General features: G+C 41.7%; 2 protein-coding genes across 2 annotated transcripts; one reads left to right on the top strand and one right to left on the bottom strand.

The window, feature by feature from the left end:
* Window positions 1–3,900: 3,900 nt before the first annotated feature.
* Window positions 3,901–21,582, bottom strand: c9orf72 (C9orf72-SMCR8 complex subunit). Its single transcript, XM_047611773.1, has 10 exons — window positions 21,418–21,582; window positions 19,789–20,270; window positions 18,315–18,410; window positions 17,621–17,685; window positions 15,721–15,793; window positions 14,960–15,076; window positions 9,428–9,663; window positions 9,280–9,337; window positions 7,797–7,906; window positions 3,901–4,785 (listed from the first exon to the last, which is right to left on the bottom strand). The coding sequence occupies exons 2-10, from the start codon at window positions 20,233–20,235 to the stop codon at window positions 4,599–4,601; spliced, it is 1,389 nt and encodes a 462-aa protein (XP_047467729.1). The 5' UTR covers window positions 20,236–20,270; window positions 21,418–21,582; the 3' UTR covers window positions 3,901–4,598.
* Window positions 10,336–14,947, top strand: LOC125024099. The gene is made up of 4 exons (XM_047611774.1): window positions 10,336–11,610; window positions 11,699–11,759; window positions 11,872–11,966; window positions 12,062–14,947. Exons 1-4 carry the CDS (start codon window positions 11,564–11,566, stop codon window positions 12,939–12,941), a joined length of 1,083 nt encoding a protein of 360 aa, XP_047467730.1. The 5' UTR covers window positions 10,336–11,563; the 3' UTR covers window positions 12,942–14,947.
* Window positions 21,583–21,831: the final 249 nt, after the last annotated feature.

Genomic DNA, 21,831 nt, shown 5'->3' with positions numbered 1-21,831 from the left:
TCAGTAAACAGTGCCGGTACAACTCTGCGTTAACACCGAGAATAGCCTGAACTGCAGGGTGGTGTTTAATGGAAGCCGTTGTTGCCGTGCCCCCCCCTCCAATCACAACAACAACTCACTCCAGAGAACGAAGGAGCTGTTTAACTGACGTCGACCCAAAAGCTTTTCCCTGCCAGCCAAGCCTCCCCCCTCAGGACAGACCTATTTTTGATCGCATCTCATGCGACGTATTTTTCCCGTCCCGTGCATGTTTTCTCAACAAAATTCCTGAAGGACATCCTTGGCGTTGTAGTGGCTGCAGATATTCTGTTAGTATCCAACAACTCCTTCACTGTTGCACATGCTCCTTGTTTTAAATATGCAGCTGTTCAAGGCCCTCCAGAGGACACACAATTATCATTTTCTTGCTTGAGGCAGTTATAGATATGCTATGATCTTCAAGCTGCCTTTTTTCCAAGCACTTGTTCCTTTTTTATATACAGTTATTTATTTATGGATACTCACATTTACAAGAAACGGCACTCAGGTTGTAAAGGCGTCCACATGGTAATTCCTGTTTTTTTATTGTTTTTTTTTATAACAATCTACAACATCTTGGAACACACAGATACATCTCCCACTTTCTCCCAATGACGTGCGCTGTACTGTATCTCATTGACCCGGGGCTGATTCGTGTCCTTCGTTGCAAACTGAAGACCTCAGCTCGCTCTCACCAGGACGTTTGGTTCAAAAACTTTTTTAGAACTACGATTTAACTTGACCCAAAGAAATCAGTCTTTCAGCACCCAAGAACCGCCAAGAACCTTCTTCGTCGGCCACATTCGAGCGTGCTGGAGGAAATCTCGGTCGCAATTAAATAATTTTCCATAAGCGCAGCCGTGAGGATTGATGGCGACGCTCAGGCCCCGGCCACAGCAAGTTGGAGGTCCCCTGTTATCTCTCTGTACCGCATTGAGGGTTTATGGCACGTACGGCACGAGCTTTGAGCTAAATGGCAACGAGAACGCCAGCGTGCTTTTGTGTAGCAGACGACCACTTTGGCTTAGCTCACTGGCGTGCTGACATTTAGAAATTAGCTCTTAGAACAAATCACAGCCGCAAGCAGAGTGGAATGTCAATAGTTTGCAGGCGTTTTGGTCGTAAGCCGAAGTATGTTTGTGTCATAGTGATCCACAGGGGAAACTGATTGGTCAAAGTAAATATTCTAAATTAGCATATGAACAAATGTACAAGAAATAGAGACAGCAGTAAATATATATGCATAAGACGGATTAATAAGGTGCAGTAATGTACATACATGAGATGAATTACTTGGAGTTATCAGGTGTTACGTAGGTAAGCTGTTGTGTGACTGAAAGAAATCGGTCAATGTGAAGAGGTTTTTATTGTCACTTCAGCCCTATACAACAGATGCAATAGAAAGTAAAATGAAAGGTTTTCCAGGGCCGCATGACTACATAACACTACGTGCCAGAACAAAAGATATCTCTACATGATGTACAGTGTGCAATATATGAAACCGTATTATACCCAGAGAGTAGAGCAACAGATACCAAGTAAGGTGCATAAAAGACAAGAATTTTAACACTATATAGACGCCAAATTCACAAGCTGGAAACAGAATAACCATCAACATATAAATGCGGTTGGTTGTTTTGCACATAATCAGTTACAATGCAAATATGGACAGCCGTGGTATCTTCTTCGGTTCTGAAAGACTTGAGAGCTGGGGTTTAAATAGGAATGTGTGTGGGTGTTGCCCTTTCGAAACCCTTGTGACTAGGATTCATAACAACCAGACACTCACCTGTAGTTGGAGGCAACTGTTCTGATCCTGTCCTCCTTCGACTAGGAACGGTATAATAACGGTGCCCGTCCCGTTATCGGCCAGAGACCCCAGTCCCAAGGTGGACTCCAGCCCCTCATAACCCTGCACTAGTCGGAGGGTGCTCGACACAAAGTGCGCAGCAATGTGAGTGGAGAAACGTTTCCAGGAAACTAAAATTCCAGATGGTCTTGCTTCAGAGTATTTCTTGGATGTACCCAGATGTGGATGACTGAGACTTTCACAGACTTGTAGCAGCAGGTTGTGGCAGTAACTCGATTATGAGTGTGCGTACGCACGTACGTTTGCCAGCCCTTAGAGTTGAGGAGTTTAAATCCTTGAGAGAAGAAACTGTAGAATAGTGTGGTTGTAGGGGCTTGAATATCTTCTTCATATTTCTCCAGACGGCAGGAAGGTGAAGAGCCAGAGAGGAGGGCGTGAGGGGTCTCAACACAATATCGTTTGCTTAGCAGAAGCAGGGAGTGTAAATGTCCAGGACGGAAGAAAGCAAGACTCAATGATCTTCTCGACTGCCCTCGTTACACGCTGCCAATATCCAATAACCACTGAGACATTTCACCAAAAGCTCCCGGAGTCACCACGGGCCATGTTGGTGTAAATCTGTAGTCAGTAACATCAATTTTGAATGTTTGCAAAAGATTTCATGAGAACCCACCCAAAAGCTAATGAAATATTTCAGTCTGGATCCCTCAGGGATTAGAATAGTTTCTGGTATCTCATTTTATTCTACAATTCTACAAGGTATAAGACAGAAGTCTGAAGTCTTATTTCAAAACCCAGCAACAATATGACTGGTTGAATGAGCAGAGAGAGTCAGGTAACTGGCTCTATCATGTTTGCCTTGACTGACTTTGTGATGCAAAGTCATTAGGGACAGAATCAAAAGCTGCCAGAAAAAAAAACTGAGAGGCAACTTAATTTCCGCCCCTTTATCCTGACACATCAATCCTGCAGGGTAAATGTTTGGGCGGTATTTGAAATCCCAGCGATTCTTTTTTGGTTAAATCCGTTTTTGACGTGAATGACTTTACGTGATGTCTGGCAATTTGAAATGCGATTTTTCTAGTCAAGATTTGAGCAGTTGGTCATAAAGACGTCACGTTACGTAGTCCGTGAGTAAGAGCTACAACTCTCGTCAAGAGCAGTACACAGCAGTGGCTTCATCAGCCTGGTCACCACCATGGAAAATTCCACCATGTTGGGTGAGGTCAAAGTCAGGAAAAAAGAAGCATTTATCCACTATCCCTCTATCTACAGTATGATGATCAGCAGCAACTCTGGGCAGATTGTGGAGACTTGAAGTTTTGGTGGGCATTTGGATTTTCAATGTCTTGCATTTTAACAGTTTTACAAAAGACCGCAGCATTTTTCCCCCAAAAATAAGATAGGACATCACCTCCGTATAAGGTAAATGTCTTCATTTAGAAAACTGGCAAAGAAAAGGAACATTCCATCTTAAGGAGATGAGTTTTTACACAGCGTCACGGTTCTGGCTGTATTAAGTCGTGTGATTATTCATTTTGCACCTTACTTAATGTATCTCCACTGCAGGAGACCTTTCAGCTTTTCAACATTGCGCAAGTCAGAGCTTAGCCTCATATCTGAAGGTGGTGGGGTCGTTCTTATCAGGGGCCTTCAGCTTTTGAGGGCTGCCCGTGTGAAATAACTGGGAGTGGGAGGAATTTACGTTCATGAGCTGCCTCCCTCTTCATTCTTATGCAAATTACTTTAATTCACGTGTCATTTTTGTCGAGTCTAAAAGGAGCTTAAGAGCGTAAAGGTGTGAGATTTGCCGTTGAAGTGTTTATTATTCATTGGCCCCGTCTTCGCAATTTGATTTGATGGACAATTTAAAAAAAAAAACAAGAAAAAAGATCCACGGTTAAAATAAATTCATCCATACAGTATGAAGACAACGGTAGTAAAAATTAATGATGATGATTGTAATAAAATAAAAATGCTTTCAAATTCTCTAAATGGAGAATGGTTGAAAATATAATACATGCATAAATCTGAGTAAAACCAAGGTATATAAAGCTTCAATCTCAAAACGATCACCGTGTAGATGCATTTAATGATGGCACTCAGATACAGTACGTACACACTTCTGCTCGTGAAGGACGGATTGTGTTTGGATTACATTTACAGTGCTTTTGTCTTGTTCCATTACTGAAATCCCAGTGCTTTGTGATTAATCACAACCTTTTTTACATTCACATTCAGCACACTTGTTCATAAACTGAATTGTAAAAAAGAAAAAAAAGAAAAAAATCAAGGCAATCTACAAGTTCAAAATGTTCAAAGGCCAGCAGATGTTGTTGTCTAACACAGGCTTGGAAGAAACGAATAATTCGCGTTTTAATAAATATCATTTTAAACTGAGCTGCACACGTCCCGGTGGGCACCGCAGCCGATTTTAACACCATAAATTAATACAGCATGTCTATTAACAGAAGGCAGAACATGTGAATAATTCATCCCGCTGACACTTCTGAAAACATCACACTCACATCATGCTTACAGATGATCAAGGCAATGTGTCAAACCTTTAATTCTAATGGCTCATAACAGCAGTAACAATCAGTCTCTATAATATATTGTTCAAGACACAACAGGAAGGCGAAATGTTCTCTTCACTTTGGCAAAGAAGGAGCAAGCACCTGCCAGTTGGTAGCCTTCTGTCGACACGCATGCTTCTATTTAACAACGCAACAGAACGTCCGGTGGGTAAAGTGCGGGCGAGCGACGGAAGTCAAAAGCTCATGAGCACGTCTCGCTCCTGCATGCTGGTGTAGAACGGCTTCCCAAACACGAACGAGTGAAGTCCCGCCCTCAGCTTCTCGGCGAACGCCATGACGATGTTCAGGTCCCCTTCCACGGTCAGGTCCAGGTCCGTCTTTAAGTTGCGCAGCGATCGAAATGGCTTCTTCCCTTTTTGCCTGCGGACAGAGTTGCGGCGACAGCTATTAGGCACATATAAAAACCCCGGGATCACAGCACCTGTGTCCGGGCTGCAGCCGCTCACGGGGACGCCATGCCGTGATGAATTATGCATGCTGCTACTGGACACCAGCTGAGCATAAACAGTCCCGTCAAGACACCTGTAAAATAGGACGCCCTCAGACCTCAGACCGCTGGCAGGGCCATAAACAAGAGCGCCTTTATGCTTTCATACGAGCACACAAATAACGGCTTTGCTGGTGTAGCTGTCTCCGGAACGGGACGCGTTCGGGCGTTTATTATGCAACCGGAATGAACAGATTTCAAATATTTCATTTTGGAAAAGAGAAAAAAAATAAATAATCAAAGCGATGATTTGTAGAAGCAACAACGGGTGGGAAGGTCGGCGCGCCGCTGCGGAGCGCAGAAGGAGATGAGTCAGGCCCAGATGGAGCGATGGCCAGGACGCCGCGGGGAGGGCGGCAGGAAAAAAAATTGTTTCAGGGCTGTTTGAGGCGCGTTGGCCTGCAGAGCCTCAGACGAACTGACGGGGCTTAAGACGCCGCGCTGGAGCCGAGTCAGAAGGTAGTCGCTGCAACCCTGGAGGGTCCAGAGCGTGACTGGGGATACAATTATGTCTGGTTTTTACCGTTCACAACAAAGTGAACAACACCAACACCGCCTAAATATAAGTTGCGCGAGACCGTCGTGAGCCACCGGGTCACCTTGCAGACTGACATTTCGAAGCCTGAGGGGATTGTGTGAAAAGGGAGAATCTCTAGTCAGAGATCTAATGGTGACCATAAAAACATCATTTAGCGTCATTTTGATGATGATGGCGTGAGGATGACGAGGATGAAGCTGAGCTGAGCATCTTTTTCCTACTACAGAGGTTGTTAGTTGACTGGATAATACCTATTTTTTATTGTATTTTAATCTATTTTATTTCATCTTTCTTTTTACTTCTGGTTTTTAAGAGTGTTTCTTTTATGTGCTACATAGCCACTGTGACCAAGTAATTTCCCTGGTGGACCATTAAAGTCTACCTTAGTGTAAGTCTATGTGCTGTATTCTAACGGAATACACAAATGTCACGACGTTTCTATCCATTTCCTGTCTCTTTAGCACCTTCTAATCATGTGGTGGTGTTTTGCAAAAGCCTCACTGTTAATATATTCAACAGCGTGAAGGTTGCTGCGCTGCCGGAGCCTCAGAGTGACGAACGCATGTAGTATATTCAATTTTTAGTCTTTTATTTCACAGTTTGTTGCCCTTCCACCAAGGCTGGTACAGGAAATGTCTGCAGTGGCGTTGTGGTCTTCAAGGCTGGTGTTTCGTTCAAGGACAAACCCTCTGTACTTCCCACCACATACATATACAGCACCCGTCAGAAGTTTGGACACACAATTAAATGAGAAGGTGTGTCCAAACTTTTGACTGGTAGTGTATATCGCAAGAGGTGCTGTCCCTTTTAGAGGACACATTTCTCTCTGTTTCTTTTCTTTTTTTTTTGTTGAGAATGAGATTTTACAGACTTACAGACTTTTTCACCTCTGATTGTGTTTTTCAGTGGACCTCATTTCTGCCGCTGGCAACATGGCATGGTAGATAACACAAAGACATACTATAATACTTTGTTATAAACAGGAAATCTCTATCTCGTCCTGGCCTTGCATACAGGCCCGATAGCACTACTTGACATAAATGGCATAAATGGTGTAGCATGTACATGGTTAGGTTACTTTTGGGTAATTCATGTAGGTTTTTGTTAATCTTGTAAAGACCTTAACCTCTGACAAGTCTTTCCCTGATTGGTGACACGACCTTTGTCCCCAATTGTACCAAGTGTCCCCATTTAACTGGAGCCTAGCGCGTGTCCCCGAAAGTACCATAAATTAGACACACACACACACGAACCCCCAGACTAACGACTAGTACAGTTTACAAATCTAATTTTGTTGGTTAGTATTAACCTCTTATAGTACGGAACGTCAAAGGGAAAGAAAAAAATGTGAAAAGAACGATATCAAATATCAAAAATCCTCATTCAGAAAAAATCTGTTCAGCGTACACAGCTTCCTGAAAGTGGAGGGGGTGGGGTTTATTTACCGATGCAGCAACAAGCCACCTAGAGGTTCAGCTGTAGATACCTGAGACGTGTCATACAAATTACTTTTAATTCACTGGCGTTAGATATTACTATATATGTTAATTTTACTTTTGAAATGTAAAACAAGGCTTTGGAGAAGATGAACACAGGCCTATAGATTTCGTCAGAGTTGCATCACAGTCATACTTGTCTGCGTGTTCAGACCAGCGTGAAGGATGACTCATCCGATCGCTTTTTCCCTCCTTCCCCGCCGAACGCCGCCTGTGTTCTTTGCACCGATTCTCCAGCAAAGAGCTAACCTGCATGGTCCCCTGACCTTATGTTCCACACTGCGCCTTCCTTGACACTCGGCTCTTCGTCTTGATTTAAGCGTCTGCGTACATCTGCAGTCGGCTGGATCTGAGATCTTTATTCCCGTGAATCTCAATCTAACACCCCAAGTGAAAGCGTGCTCCTTCCTCCGCGCTGTTACGGTTCAGAACTTGTGAGCGCTCACCCTGTGCGTCCTCTGTTCTACCCCCCGCGTCCATCTATCCAAGGGTGTTTCAGCCAAGTCGCTACACATGACTAACAGATGTTCCTGGAGTTAACGTCAGGTGTCAATCCCCGTTTGTGAATTCCTCCCTCACGGCTCGACATAACCTTGCTCCCGCGCACTCAAAACTCCGGGCGTGACATTAGCGAATGGAGGACACGCTGATGCGACTGGTTAGACTAAAAGGCTGCTTGTAACTGTGTGTCCTACGTGGCCCAGCGGTGTCTCTGCCATCAAACAAAGGTCATCAACCACAGTGCAAAGTCAACAGTAAACGAGCAGTTCAGATTCTCTCCTTTCTTTCCGCCCTGAATGTGCATGTTAATCCTCTCCAACATTAAAGTCTTATTAGTGAGAGCTCTTACGTTTCGTCCTCGATGTACTTGAGAAGTGTGAGGGCTTTCCTGTGAAGCAGCAGCAGGAACTGGGCCAGATAGGTGCTCCGTAGGGACAGGCCCGGCTTCAGCATGAACACCTGGGTACGACACAGGATGTCAATTAGTAGTCCGGGCTGTGTCTGCGCTGGAAAGAAGAGCAGAATGATACACTCCCCCCCCCCTCCTCCTCTGCGCTAACCTTGAGAAAGAACCACGCCGCTGTGAGGGATGCTCGCAACTCTGAGGCGGCTTTCACAGACACCGACGTTGACCCTCGGGAATAAATTCTAGTGTTCTGCATGTGCGGGCTCTGGAGACTGCGTCAGTCACATGGGAGAGCATATTTCAAGTATTTGCTGTGTAGCCAGATACGAATCCCAGCCTGCCTTCAATAACGAGGCACCGCCAAGAAAATACGACTGCTTTCAACTTCGCCATACCACACGCTGCGGTGAAAAACACTCATAAAACACTTCAGAGTGACAACACATTAACCCATTACCAAGCAGCGGCTCAGTCTATATCAAAAGAAAAGGAAAAACATATTATAATAGGACGTCTTACGTAATGCAACAGCATATAAACAAAAGCCTTCATTTAAACCGCGTTCTTGACTGCAAATTTTCTTCAGCGTCTCTTTGACTAGTTCCGACTGTTCTGAGACCAATTTAAACACCGACTGCTCTGTTTTTATTGTGCAATTTTCAGGCTTGTTCATGAAAAACAAGACTGAGATTCTTGAACATTTACACAGACTCAATTAAAAGAGACGCCATTCCTCTTCTGTTTATTTCTTCTATTCACCGAGCCCGTTTGCAACGTTAAAAACACAACTACTTCAGACAGAAAGCACTTACAAGCCTCCCAGAAACGACAGCTATAGAGTTCACGCCGACATTTTTCATTTCCCTGCCAGACAGCTGACTGTGAGCCAAAAGCAGATCACGCACGAGACAAATATTTGATTTATCGCACTAATTATTAGGAAAAACCGTATCTTGCTGTGCCATTTGGATCAGTTAAGCTTCATCTTGTCTTTGAGATTCTACAATACAATAGAATATATGTCGATGTCCTTTCAAAGTACAGCGGTTTAAGGTTCTTTCTCCTTTTATCCTCCCAGAACAGTAATTTCCTCTATTTATCAATCCAACAGTAACTGTGGTTTCTATTTTTGTTAATACGTTGCAAGGTTTTCTTCTTTCATTTCTTTTTGACTCTGTTAGGATATGACCGTGAAGGTTCTCGGTCATCCAGGTCATGGTAATCCAAAAAAGAGGACGTTTCGCCACTAATCCGAGTGGTTTCTTCACTTCAGAACTGAAGAAGCTACTCGGATGAGTGGCGAAACTTCTTCAAGAAATTCTACAAGTCCAGTTGCCTTTATTCAACGCCTTCTTGACTCTGTTAGGATATTTTTGTCTTCACATAGTAAAGACAAACGTGCTATGAAGAGTTCCTGCATTCTTACCTCATCTATAAAGCACTTGACCAAAGTGTCCTTATGCATGACATCTTGGAAAATATTTCTGAGGGGAAAGAAAAAACACATTGTGGTTATTATATTAGCCTTTAGCCTTCACTGACTGCAATGAATTACGGGTATGAGGGCGTCTTACAGGTCAGGTGTGAAGTTTTCGTCAGTGTGAATGACCGTGTCCGGAGGTATGTCCTCCTCGCTGTCCGTCTTCCAGAGCGCGTTTAGCTCGGATCGCATGTAGCGCCGCTGGTTGAACGTGTGCTCGTGGCACGGAGGCATCTGCTTGACCGTGTTGATGTCGACATCTATGTGCGTGGTCGGGTAGGGGGAGTATAGCACCTGGCGGAACGGCAGGACAAAGCTTCCTGTGGAGTCCTGAGGATACAAGAGAAGGAGGTAATCCATCGATTTGGTGTGACTGACATCATGTGATATGTAATGCGTTTCTTCCACTATGCACCGTCCCAACGTAAAGCACAGCAGGGCAGTGGCTCTTTAGTTTAAAAGCCAGGTGGACTCTTGGTCAGGATCCCCTCTGTTGGGAACTGATTATGCTGGGACAAACAAATTGGGCTGTAATGAATTATGTTGACTGTCAAAATATAATTATATTACTAATTATATGATAATATTGGATAATACCCAATATTTGTATTTGTATATTTAAGTATCTATCTATATAGGACCAAACATTAATCACTGAGGAGAATTGTTGAAATTATTTAAGTCATCAATTGTCATCTATACCAGAGGATAAAGTTTATTTTTTAATCGTTTTAATCATTTGTCTAATTTTATGTGGCCACATATAAAATGCATCTATTGTTTTGCTAAAATATTTGATCCAACTGCAACATAATTCCCAGTTCAGGGTTGATCATAATTCCAAAGTGAGCGATTTTAGTCAACGCACGGCAACTTTCTCTCTTGTACATTTTTCCCCACCATGTTATCTTCATCTGTTATTCTATTTTAACTATCTTCACCTATTATTCTCTTTACTAGTGATCCTTAGTGTTTTTATATATAGTATGTGTGTAGCTAAGCTACTGTGACCAAGCAGTTTGCCTTTTAAATAAATAAAGTTAGAATCTTATGTTGAAAAGAGAGAAAACTTAAATTTAGAACGCAGGAGGCAGATGGTAAGCAAACAAAGATCTTTATTTAACACTGAGCTGACAAAGTGCCCTTTAAAATTGAAATATTTAATTTATTAGGGACTTCTTTTCTTTTCTTTTTCTTTTTAAAGTTTTGACTATTTTTAAATGACTGACTTATTGACTTATTTGTTACTGTAAATACATTCTTAACTCAACTATTTATTGATGGGTCAGTCTTTCATTAGTCAATTTTGATATATTTATATTATTTTTAGATTTCATATTTTCATAGATGATCTATGGGATGTCCATTAAAACACAAAAAATAAATCACTGTGTAATTGACACTTTTATTTGTACATTAATAGGTATAATTGTAATAAGATTAAATAATGCCTGTTTATATTGCAACAATTAATTATTGGTACGTAAGATGTTTTAGTTTTCCTTCTGGTCCTCCATACAAATACATATGTTTACTATAATGCCCAGTAATCACTGCTCACTGGGCTCATACCACAGTGTCTTATTGCAGCTGTGCATTTGGGCCAAAGGTCACCTAGAGGTGTTCTAGAATGTTCTAGAATGTTGTTGTCACAAAGTCAGAATTCTGTTGTTCTTCCCTCTGTCTAACATTCTTCATTCTTCATCTCAAAGTCACTTCGTTTACTTGCGTATCGAGGATTTTCTGAGAGCTTTAACACGTTTCACCTGACCCGTTGTAACACATTCATCATTTTAGTTTAGTCAGTTCTGTATTCAGACAGCCTATCCTATCCATGGCGTTCACTGAAGGAAGTAGAGGCATCTACAGCCCCATCAGGGTAAGGATCAGTTCAATTGTCTTCAGCCTGATTCTAAACATTTCCAGATGTAGGTAATACAAAATAAGAGGAGAAGAATGATCTAATGAACAAATTGACCTTTTTTCCACAGGTGTTCTTTGACACCATCGTCTATGAGCGGCCTCTTCAGAACTGCTGGCATCACGGCTCCTACAAGTGTTATGTAAGATCCTCCACAGTTTCAAGTCTTCTATATCTATCTCTATATAATATATACAAGATAAGGCATTAACCCGTCTGATCTCTTGTTTTATTTAGATTGCACTTATTGCTGAACTTTTGCGGCTTCAACAGAACAAACAGCTCCCAACTAACATATCTGTTGAAGACATGATTGAACTGCTGATGGAGGAGAGCAAGAAGACTCTCAGAATCCAGTGAGTATTTGAGAAACACACCACACCTGACTTTTACTATGCTCAGAATAAGGAATTGTAAACATTAAACTTTTCTTTGTGTTTGAAGGATGTGGGAGTTTGAAATGGACGGCTTCCATAAGACCTACGCCAAACCTCTTGCCCAGCTGGTAAGGACCCACTCGGAACACTAGTTTGAATTCAACTGATACTTAATTCACTTCTTTTTCTCCTGGAAATATGTTCAATCTGCTCAACACCTCTTTTCTTTTCGTGTTTCAGGTGTGGGAAGTGAGCAACAGCATGAAAAATAGAGATGTGGAGTTTGAAGCCAGAAGGTTCCTCCACACCTCAGAGCCCATGCCTCACAACTTCCAGTAAGTTACATCTGCCATTCAAGTTCTTTGGTTGTGATGTTTGTGTCGTTCCCTGAAGTGTTTTAAAACTAACTCTGAATAATTGTAACCCACAGACATCCCATGATCATCAGCCAGGCCAAGGAGTTTGCCAGGAGGCTGACAGAGCAGCAGTGTGAGGCCCCCAGCTCCAAACAGCCTGAACCATGGGAGGTGGTGGCGGAGGTGGTTCCCAAAGTCCTGCAGGGCTTCTGGGACCTTCCTCCAGGCACTTGTGTTGACATGCCCTCCAAGAAGCTCTGTAAAATGGCTGTTGGAGTCACAAAAGCTGTAGAGGACCGGGTCTACGCTGCTCTGTCGTCCATATTTGTGCAGTTCACGTACACTCGCACCATACGAGACGACATGGCCCAGTCTATCCAGGACAAAGTTAGACAGGCCTACACCGAAGACGTCTTGAAGAAGAGTCTCAGCCGGTTTGCTGCAGAGTTGCTGAACACCATTGTTGATGTCACAGTGGAAGAAATCTGTTTGTTGTTCCCTCCAGATTGTCTTGTCACCACTGCTGAACCACCAGTGCTATTGTACAGTACCCTGGATGCAACAGAGCAACGGGAGTCGCCCATTCCTGTCGTCCACCAAACCCAGACTACATCTGCTGTGGCTCCACCCCCTCCACCTGCACCTGCACCTACAATCACTGCAGATGAACCTCCAGCCAGCGTTCAGCTTCCATTTGGGTTTTCATTGTTTTATTTTGGTTTCATTTGTTTTCATTTTTATTTCGCAGTCCATTCATGTAGTTCATTTTCTGTGGCGTATTTCGCGTCATTTCCGTGCATGGCATTTTTGTTCATGTTCATTTTCTTTAGTTTAGTTTCATTTAGTTTCTATTCAGTTTTATTTAGCTTTCATTGTTTCTCGTTTTACTTCAAGTTCATTTACATTTTTGTTTTCATTATTCATTTAATTTTCATTTTGTGTTATTTAGTTTGAATTTGTTGTGTTTTTTTGGTGATGTTGAAAAAGCTGACTGCCTCTGTTGGGTCTGAACTGAGCCCACAAAAGACTCTACTGTAGTTTCAACTCCACCATTTTCATTTAGAATTTTTTTTTATTATTATTTAATTGTTGCTTTATTGGTTTTGTTTCATTGTTATTGCATTTCAATAAATGGTTCCATTCAGATTATTTTGATTTTCATGTGACTGTGAGTAGTAATTTGTCGTCCCCCTTTCCCTGTGACAACTCGAATCAGTAATAGATCATGAAAAAAATGTTTGTGCTTCATTTTGATTGAACTGACCCTGTGTAATAAAGAACCGTGGTATAGGCACATCCAGCATGAGCTCAACAACACAGCCGATATGTAACATTCAACTCTTTACCGGTGAACTAATTAGCACTACGAAGTTTTCTGCTAATGCCGTTGTTGTTTTCCTTCCGTACTTGCCGACAAAAACAAACTTTGCTGACGTGCACAAAATTGTGCTTACTGAGGAACACGTTTCAGGTGCAAATTTGATTGTAATCTGCAAAGTGCGCAGCACTGACCTATAGAGACAGTGAGTACCAGTAGTGAGGCTGAGATGAAGATTTGGAGTGTGTTGGCCCAACTTTTAGATATGTGTCAGAGTTATAAAAACTTAATTAAGAATTGTCACGGGTTGCACTTTGGCTTGTCACTATTATTCCATAATTTCCTGATTGTAGTTACATGAGCAAGCCCTTATCATATTCCATAATTATTAGAATAGTTTTTGATTCACCAGAATTAAAACAGCCGGAGGAAACAAACTCCCATCAGTGTTCCTACATTGTTTTCTAACATCTCATGTTATCTGCTGTGGTTTAATGGCACCTGAGGGGAAAATCAGTGCCGCCACCTGTTTATCTTGAGGCACGTAACTTTGAACATTGCGATGGCAATTACTGAAATTCAGCCGTGCAATACGGGGCTGTAAAAATTTGACACAGACTATTAAATCGCACGCTACAGTTTTTTTGCACGTCGTACTGTCTTGGTGAATCTACTGCGGAGTCCGAAAGTCTGAGACAACATAAAACCTTCCTATAAAAAACATTTCAGATTCTGAAATAAATGAGTTCATTAAAGCAGCATTCGGATGATCCCGAGGTGCATTTGATCTACACAACAGATGCTTGTTTAATTAAATCCACTTTCAGCCAGTAAGCGCATTTACATGCAGAGCTTAATCGAGCTATACTACAGTCCTTGTCCCAGTTTACATGCAGCGGAGAAAATCGGATAACTGACGGGAACACGTCCACCTCCTCCACACTAGATGGCGATATATGTCTTTACAGAGGGATAATATCATGTTAATACAGCCCCCTTTCTGGTTGACATTTTATGTCATATAATAAGCAAACGCGGTTCATGTGGCAGACCAGTATTTCAAACAACAACCAGATGGATGACAGTTCAGCTTTTTGAATCTCGTACATAATGTGTGCACTACTGTTGGTGCCGATAAGATATGCACTATCCCTCAGATGGTTCTTCTACCGGCTCTCTTTACCTTCTTCTTCTGCGACCGGCTGGATGTTTTTGTTCCACGGTCTCACGCCAGCGCAGTGGCTGTGGAGCATGCTGCTGTTGTAGTCTGATTAAGTGTATACATGCCGGAGAAATCCGAATTCCAATCGCATTATCTGGGTGTCTTGATCGGATAAGTAGAGACGATTTTACATGCACTTAAGTTGTCCGGTTAGAGTCCGATTAAGGCAATAATTGTTTTTTTCCCGTGCATGTAAGGGGACTGATTGACCACCTGTTATAACTCAATTGTGTCACAACTGCCTTTGGCTTTTTAGGCCAGAATAGCTCCATGTATTACAATGAATATAAATTGCAGTGTGATAATAAAAATACCTGAAAAACAAATTAGGTTGGAACAACAAAAGAGGGTAACATCAAAGAAGCAAACAAAACATCCAGGCCTTAATTCTAGGACCATCATATTGTATAATGAGAGGGAGCCGGTAGCTACCTTGAGCAGACCCTGAACGAAGAGGCCGGTGTCATATTTGAAGGAAGAGTCGGCCCTGCAGAGGCGAGAGCACTTCCTCTCAGCCGGGGTGAGGAACAAGCAGAGGGTGCGCACAATCTGCAAGAAAAAAGGTTTGTCAATCATCTGCGGTTTAAAAAGAGAAGCCCTCAGAAAACTGACAATTATTTACACGAGGATTTGTTCTAAAAAAAAAATGCCCAAAGCTTGTATCGCTTTTAAAACTATGTTCCACCTGATCAGCATGAAATGTATTTAAGAAGCAACATTTCAGAGCTGAAAATAAAAAAGCCAGATGTTTGGTTAAAGCCCTTAATATCATATTAGGCTATAGGCAAGTTGTCAGGTACAAAAATGTCTTGATTTAATTGGGGTTCAATTTTAAGCCTCAAGGCAATAAAACTACGCATTAATGCATTAATGTTTGATATTCACTGGGAAAAACTAGCTGCTTCACATCGCAGATCTCACTGTATACCGTGTGTGAAGCATCACAGTATCACTCCTTAGCTGCCATTCCCAACTTCTCCCCTGTTAAATCAGATCGCCGCACAACTTAATTTGCGTATATGGTTTATTATTCTTTTTTGAAGTGTGCATCCGACGCCGGACTGAAATTCAAAATCCTGACAGAAAGACGGGTTACTCATTAATCACAAACACCACAGCACTTCAAAACATACAAAATTATGCAAATGCCCTGCAAATCTTCCTGTGTGCAGTCAGTAATACAGTAGATTTACCTTGTTTACTTTCTCTGGGTTGCTTCCAACCACTATTGAACAGCCGCACGTCTGCAGATGAGAGCTGATGGCCCTGAATCACACAGACAAGGAGATGCAAATTATAGTCAATTAGCTTCACAAGTATTGCTTCTAATTATTACTGACAGCTTTTTAGGAATCACGGCCGAGAGGAGAGGAACCGAGTCTGAAACCCTTTCTTGGGATTTAAAATAGCAGTAACAGGCTCTGAGCCGGTGGAAAGTTACATTAGATTAGTAATACTCTAACGTAGCTTTTGACTCATGGGTCCTGCTCAGACCTGACATTAACATCCATCCTGAGTGGTCTGATCGCACTTGGTACTGTTTTAACTACAAGTGTAAACACGTTTGAGATCCTGTCACTGTAAACCTGGTTATTCAAGTAAACAGATCTCTTCATCATATTACTGAATATGAATATGCGGTGCAGCATGTACGTAGCGGCGTGTGGTTGGTTGACTACCAATATGATTGAAAAAAAAAAAAAGCCAAGTGGAGTTGCGTATTTCCTTATTAACAACTGGTGACTCTACTCATCTTTATTACCAGAAATGTTTCTTACACTAAACATAACACGGAACATGGGACTCCACATCTTGCTCCAAAATGGGTATCATATCCCCAAGTCATGACGCGCATCAAGCAGCCCTATCTGTGTGTCTGATACAGCTGTAGGCAGAGATCCATTAGAGACAGCAGCTGTTCCAGTGTTCCTCTAGTCCCAACTTCTGACAGTGTGTATTGGTAAACAGAGCATGTGAGTGCGACCACAGCATTTTCAGATGGTTGCTTGTGATTGGATCATTAAAAATGCATTCCAAGAAACCTCAACCCTCAGGCCATATTCAGAGGTAGCCTGGGCCACTTGTGACCACATTGATCAGGAGCGTGAACACACACGCATCCTGGGTTACATTATCAAACCGCCTATTCAGCTATTCAGACATCCTGTTGTCTTGCCTCATTTATAAATAAAATACTTTTTAATGCTAGACGAGACAAAAGGTGTCGTCTGTCCACTGGTCTCTTTGGAACTAAGTTAATAAACGTAGCTAAACAATATATATATAGATTCTACTCAATTACATATGAGTCGGCTATGTGTGATTCTGTGATAATAACAAAAGTGTGTTCATGCTGATGGATGCAAAGTGGAGTCAGGTTACTGTGATTCTCAATAATAACCAGCCTTTAATAAACTTTATTACTAGAAATCCTTCTTTCACTGCAACCGCTAGACTTTGAGTTATAATCTGAGCTTTATAAAGCCTCTAAATGAACAAACATCACTGTTGTTAGTTCACAAATAATAAAGAACTGGACATGTGTTCTTTGACTGAGTGAGAGGCTTCGCACACATACAGTAAGTGTGTGTCGACTGTGGTTCTGAAACAGCAGTAGGCAGCGAATCATTGGAGAAAGCAACTGTTTGCACAATGTTCTACTGTGTCAGAGTTTATTTACAGTCTTAAAGATGGATGTGTGCGATCTGAGCACATATTCTGACATTCTTTCTTTGGAATTCCTTGGAATCTGCTATTTTGTTGCCCGTAACTTCTGAACCAGATATTAATATTAAATCAAATAAAACACAGATTGTCTGTCATTTGTCAGGCCGTGAGGAATACCTTTCAGGTCACAGCTCCAGATGCTTTGTCACCTTCTCCTCATAACAATTCAACTCGCAACAATTTAGAGCTTCGCAGCCAGAACGGACTTCGCAGACTCTCAACACTAAACACCAATTTAGCTTTCATCCTTTCTCTGGAGATAACTTCAGCTACGTGGAGAGCCATTATTCATCATTGGGAGGTTGATGAGTGTTAAATTGGCATTGTTCATCATCTGTCTCTATTCGCCTGTACCGGAATGCTTACTTGTGGAGGAAATCCTCGTGGCAGCTGTCCCCGATGTCATCATCATTTAGCACAGTGTCCTTTATCTGCTCCACGGGAGCGAAACAAACGAGTCAGTTTTAGTATTTTGCCACAACAAAGTCAAAAGTGCTGATAGAAACTTTCGCTAGGCACTGAAACGAAAATAAGATGCGAAGAAACAAGAGTGAAAGATAGTGGGGAGCTTCTCTGTGCTTGTGCACTTCTAGTATTTGCATATTAGAAGAGAGCAAATGTGCGGAATCACACTGGGTGGCAATCTAGGCAGAGAAAGAACCTGGTTCAGGCAAACCTCTCAGAAGCACAAGCCATTTGAAAGGGAAAAAAAATAATGAAAGGATGGATATTTTTCAGAGATTTTATTTATAAATTTCACATTCAAACTGCTACCCAGTTGCTTTCAGTTACTGCCAATGTAGTGTCTAGATGATTTGCCACCAATTCTATTAATGCCCTCATTTTAACAATTTAGCTGGCTGGATTCTTGATGGCCTTTGGATTAAAAATGGGAACGATATCAATGGCACCCCGTCATTTCATGCAAAATGAATGACAACAACGTCTTCCTATTTATCTCTGCCTACATTCATACAAATAAAACTGCCATTGCTGCTTTTCATTTGAGCTAGTATGAAGTCTTTTTTTCTTGTCGTGCGAAAGGGAAAAGAACGCTTACATCTATATCTTCTGGCACACAGTGTGTCTTCATAGACGCCAGCAGCTCCATGATTGGGACGATCTCCAAGCTGAGTACTGAGATGATATTGTAGCCCTGAAATTAAAAGTGAGAAAGAGCGTAAATGAATTCTGAAGCAAGGCGAGTAAGGTGAGTGTCACGTTAATACATTCAAAATAAATGTTGCACTCCGTGTTTTGGTGTGAAGAGACAGATACACTCAAACTGCCGAGGTCCATAATTAGCGCCACGTAAATGTATTTAACCTTATTTCTTCTACTTTTTCTGTGTTTATGTCTTATTGAGTTGTGTCAAATCCTCAATAAAATCCCTAAAAAACAACAACCTGAGTCAACATAAAACATAAGAGCTGACTGATGTTAAAACACTTAATAACTAATTCAATAGATGTAAAGAAAACATATAGCAGGACTCAAGCTACACTGTATCCATGGTAACATTATATTTAGAGTTTCTGGAAAAGTTTAAATCTGTTCACAAAACTTTTAATCTGGCATTTTCCACCTTATTTTCATTGATATTCATTCAGATTGATATTCAGGCTCACACTGATGACATTAAACCAATAGCGAGCTGATGCATCGTAAAAATGTTCCTCATCAAGAAGATTTATTGTAACTGCAAAAGAAAAGAAGGTTGTCAAAAATGCTTCTTTATGTTCTGTGTCAGAATTTCTGCAAATTTCTCTACATGATGAAAATAAAGAGCACATCGCTGAGTTCTTTTTTTTCAAATTACTGGTTAAATCAAAAAATACCTTTGTTCCTATATTACAATCTGAAGTCTAAGACAGAATAATGGCTTAAATCAGAAACAATCTTAAAGCATAACACATCTGACCAACTGTTTTTGACGGTTTTCAAAGCTTTATCGTCGCCATAAAAGTGCTGTATTAACATATCTTAAAGACACTAAGTATTTGCAAGCCACATGACACCTGGTAATTACGGTTCTGATCCATATAGGCTATGACTTCAAAGAAACACTGACTCACCAAAAGCAGCAGGTGCACCGAGCTAAATAAATCTCCTACTAAAATATTTAATACTTCAGGTAAAACTCATACAAGGGGGTGATAAAAAGACGCAGACCATAGGAGCGAGATGAAAAGCCCCGTGTCTGCAATGGTGATGCATTTTGAAGCCGTTTAGTTTTCTCAAGTGTTGTGTGTCACATTATTCTGTAAACCCCGTTATTACCTGCTCACTAGCTTTCAGTGTAGCAGCCCTCAGACCCTATTAGCCAACCTATTCCACTGTGTTATTGTGCCAGTGCTGCTGCAATCCAGAACTGGGTAAAATAAATGTGATAGATTACTTGAAGATCAAAAACTAAGGATAAATCGGGTTTTCAGGTAGGTGTTATGAGTATAAAGGGTCATAATTTGGCTGCTTCTGTGTGAATACAGAGTCCGGGAGGGAGAAGTTGAGCGATCGGCATAAACAACTGGTACCTTCTGCATCCAAATGCGTCCCTTGCGGATGACGTGCTTCAGCCTCTCCACGCAGATGGTGTGCAGGGGCAGGTAGAAGGCCAGCTCCGTCTGAGGCAGAATAACAGACAGGGCGCATGTGTTCTTGTCCCCCTTCAGCTCTCCATCAAAGATGAGAGACACGATGATGACGCCCTTCTCCGCCAGGACGAAGAACTTCACGTCCACGGCGCCACATTCGGCGCTGCGCAGGATCTCCCCGTTAAGCGTGTGATTAGCCAGAAACGTGACGTCTCCGTCGCTGAGGAACATCGACTGGTCGCCCTTCGGTGTCCAGATGTGGCGCACCCGAGGACCCAGGATGTTGTCCCAGTAGGCGAAGGTGGCAGCCAGCAGCGGGCATTCTCCCTCGACTGCTACCTCAGACTTCGCCACGGCAGGAGACTGCGGTGGACAGCCAGAAGACATTGAAAAGGTCTTCCCAAGACTGAATTATGATAAACCTACACCATAAACACAGACGATAACAGTCAAGTGAATGGCAGTAAAACACACCATTGTAAACTTAGACTTACAGTAGACTTAGACTAACTTTATTTGTATGCACAGGGTGTATAAAGAACAAAATTTCGTTGCATACAGCTGAAGACAATGTAATAAAATTACAAATAAAATAAGATAAGATACAATAACAACAAAGTAGTTCAATCCAGCAAATAAATCACACGGGTCTCTAAAACAACCAATATAATATGTCACTTGTCAGATTAGAAATAACTATATAATGTAGTATTTAATAAATCATTTTCCCCATGGGGGGGGAAAAAAAAACTAAATCAAAACGTTTAAGCGGAAATGAAAGTTGTTTGTTTGAGATTTTGCTCAAGCCACCTGACACTTCTAAACCACATCCAAAGGCCACTTCTCTTTCTTAGGTTAGAAAAACAAAAAGCTTCGTGTTTTCTCAGGGGAGGGCAGTTTCGCCAAAGTCGATGGAAAAAAGGGGGCATTTTAATTTCCTTTCTTTTTCAGGCGAAATACATATTTGTAACAAGATTACTCGACGTTCCCATTAGTCCCCATGGTCTTCTGTGGAATTCGGTAGCCATACTTAACATAATTAAACTTCACTTCAGGAAAAATAATAATCACTTTACTTGTATTACTCCCGCCGGACACTAACGTATAAATTGCTTATTAGATTATTTTTACTGATTGTAATATCAGAAATATGACGCCATGCATACTGCCAATTAAGACATTGATATGCAAGTAGGCTGATGATATTCATGCCGAATTTGCCAACAGCGTCTGTTTATTACAGCTGTGGGTTGTCGTATTTCCAAATCGATGCGTATATCCGCAGTAAGCGCGTGGCTTTAATTTGACACATTTTACAAAGGACCATGGCGCTGCACTGTCTTACAGATCAGAACCGAAAGTAAACACTCTCACACCTAATATGTATGCATTGTAAACTTCAACTAAATTATGTTGGTAGTTCACACATATAGCTTAATAAAGGCGAGAAGGAAAAAAATAAAAAACGAAATAACCTTTAGTGTTTAATCGGCCAAAAGATAACTAGCCCGCTAACTAGCGTTAGCCTAATTCTGTGACATAGTAAAGGAATGACAGCGCTAAACTTACTTATTAGGCGTACTTGGTGCTACTTCGCCTTACAGCTTTTCCAGAAGACAGTGGTTCAACAGTTAATGAAAAGTCATCACTGTATTTTTATCCGTTGCCACAGCATGTATAATTTAATAGTCATCAGCCAGCAGCAGCTTTATTATGGTCTTCAACCCACTTCCTGGTACGTCAGACGTACGTCAATGACCCACAGTGGTAAATAGCGGCCTCTAGCGCTAGAGACGGGGCAGTGCCTCGCGAGCCAATGATGTCATTTTTCATTCCTGGCGGCCCCCGACCGAAATCCAGTTACTTAAATTCATTTCCATGGACACTAGTCATGCAGATGGATGTTTCTACAGGCGGCGCGCATTGTGTTTGCCATTTAATTTCAAAATATGACGTTTTTTTCCCCAAAACTCCCTCCTCTTT

The sequence above is a fragment of the Mugil cephalus genome, chromosome 17, assembly GCF_022458985.1.
Source record: "Mugil cephalus isolate CIBA_MC_2020 chromosome 17, CIBA_Mcephalus_1.1, whole genome shotgun sequence".
NCBI lineage: Eukaryota > Metazoa > Chordata > Actinopteri > Mugiliformes > Mugilidae > Mugil > Mugil cephalus.
This window is presented reverse-complemented; position numbering and strand designations above follow the sequence as displayed.

Bases quoted from the DNA above. Each gene is read 5' to 3' on its own strand.
- c9orf72 (XM_047611773.1), bottom strand. From the start codon at position 20,235: ATGTCTTCTGGCTGTCCACCGCAGTCTCCTGCCGTGGCGAAGTCTGAG. The intron at 7,907-9,279 runs GTAAGAATGCAG...TGTCGTACCCAG, and splicing joins TCAAGTGCTTTATAGATGAG to GTGTTCATGCTGAAGCCGGG. The intron at 4,786-7,796 runs GTAAGAGCTCTC...CTCTGTCCGCAG, and splicing joins AAGTACATCGAGGACGAAAC to GCAAAAAGGGAAGAAGCCAT.
- LOC125024099 (XM_047611774.1), top strand. From the start codon at position 11,564: ATGATTGAACTGCTGATGGAGGAGAGCAAGAAGACTCTCAGAATCCA. The intron at 11,611-11,698 runs GTGAGTATTTGA...TTGTGTTTGAAG, and splicing joins AAGAAGACTCTCAGAATCCA to GATGTGGGAGTTTGAAATGG. The intron at 11,760-11,871 runs GTAAGGACCCAC...TTCGTGTTTCAG, and splicing joins CCAAACCTCTTGCCCAGCTG to GTGTGGGAAGTGAGCAACAG.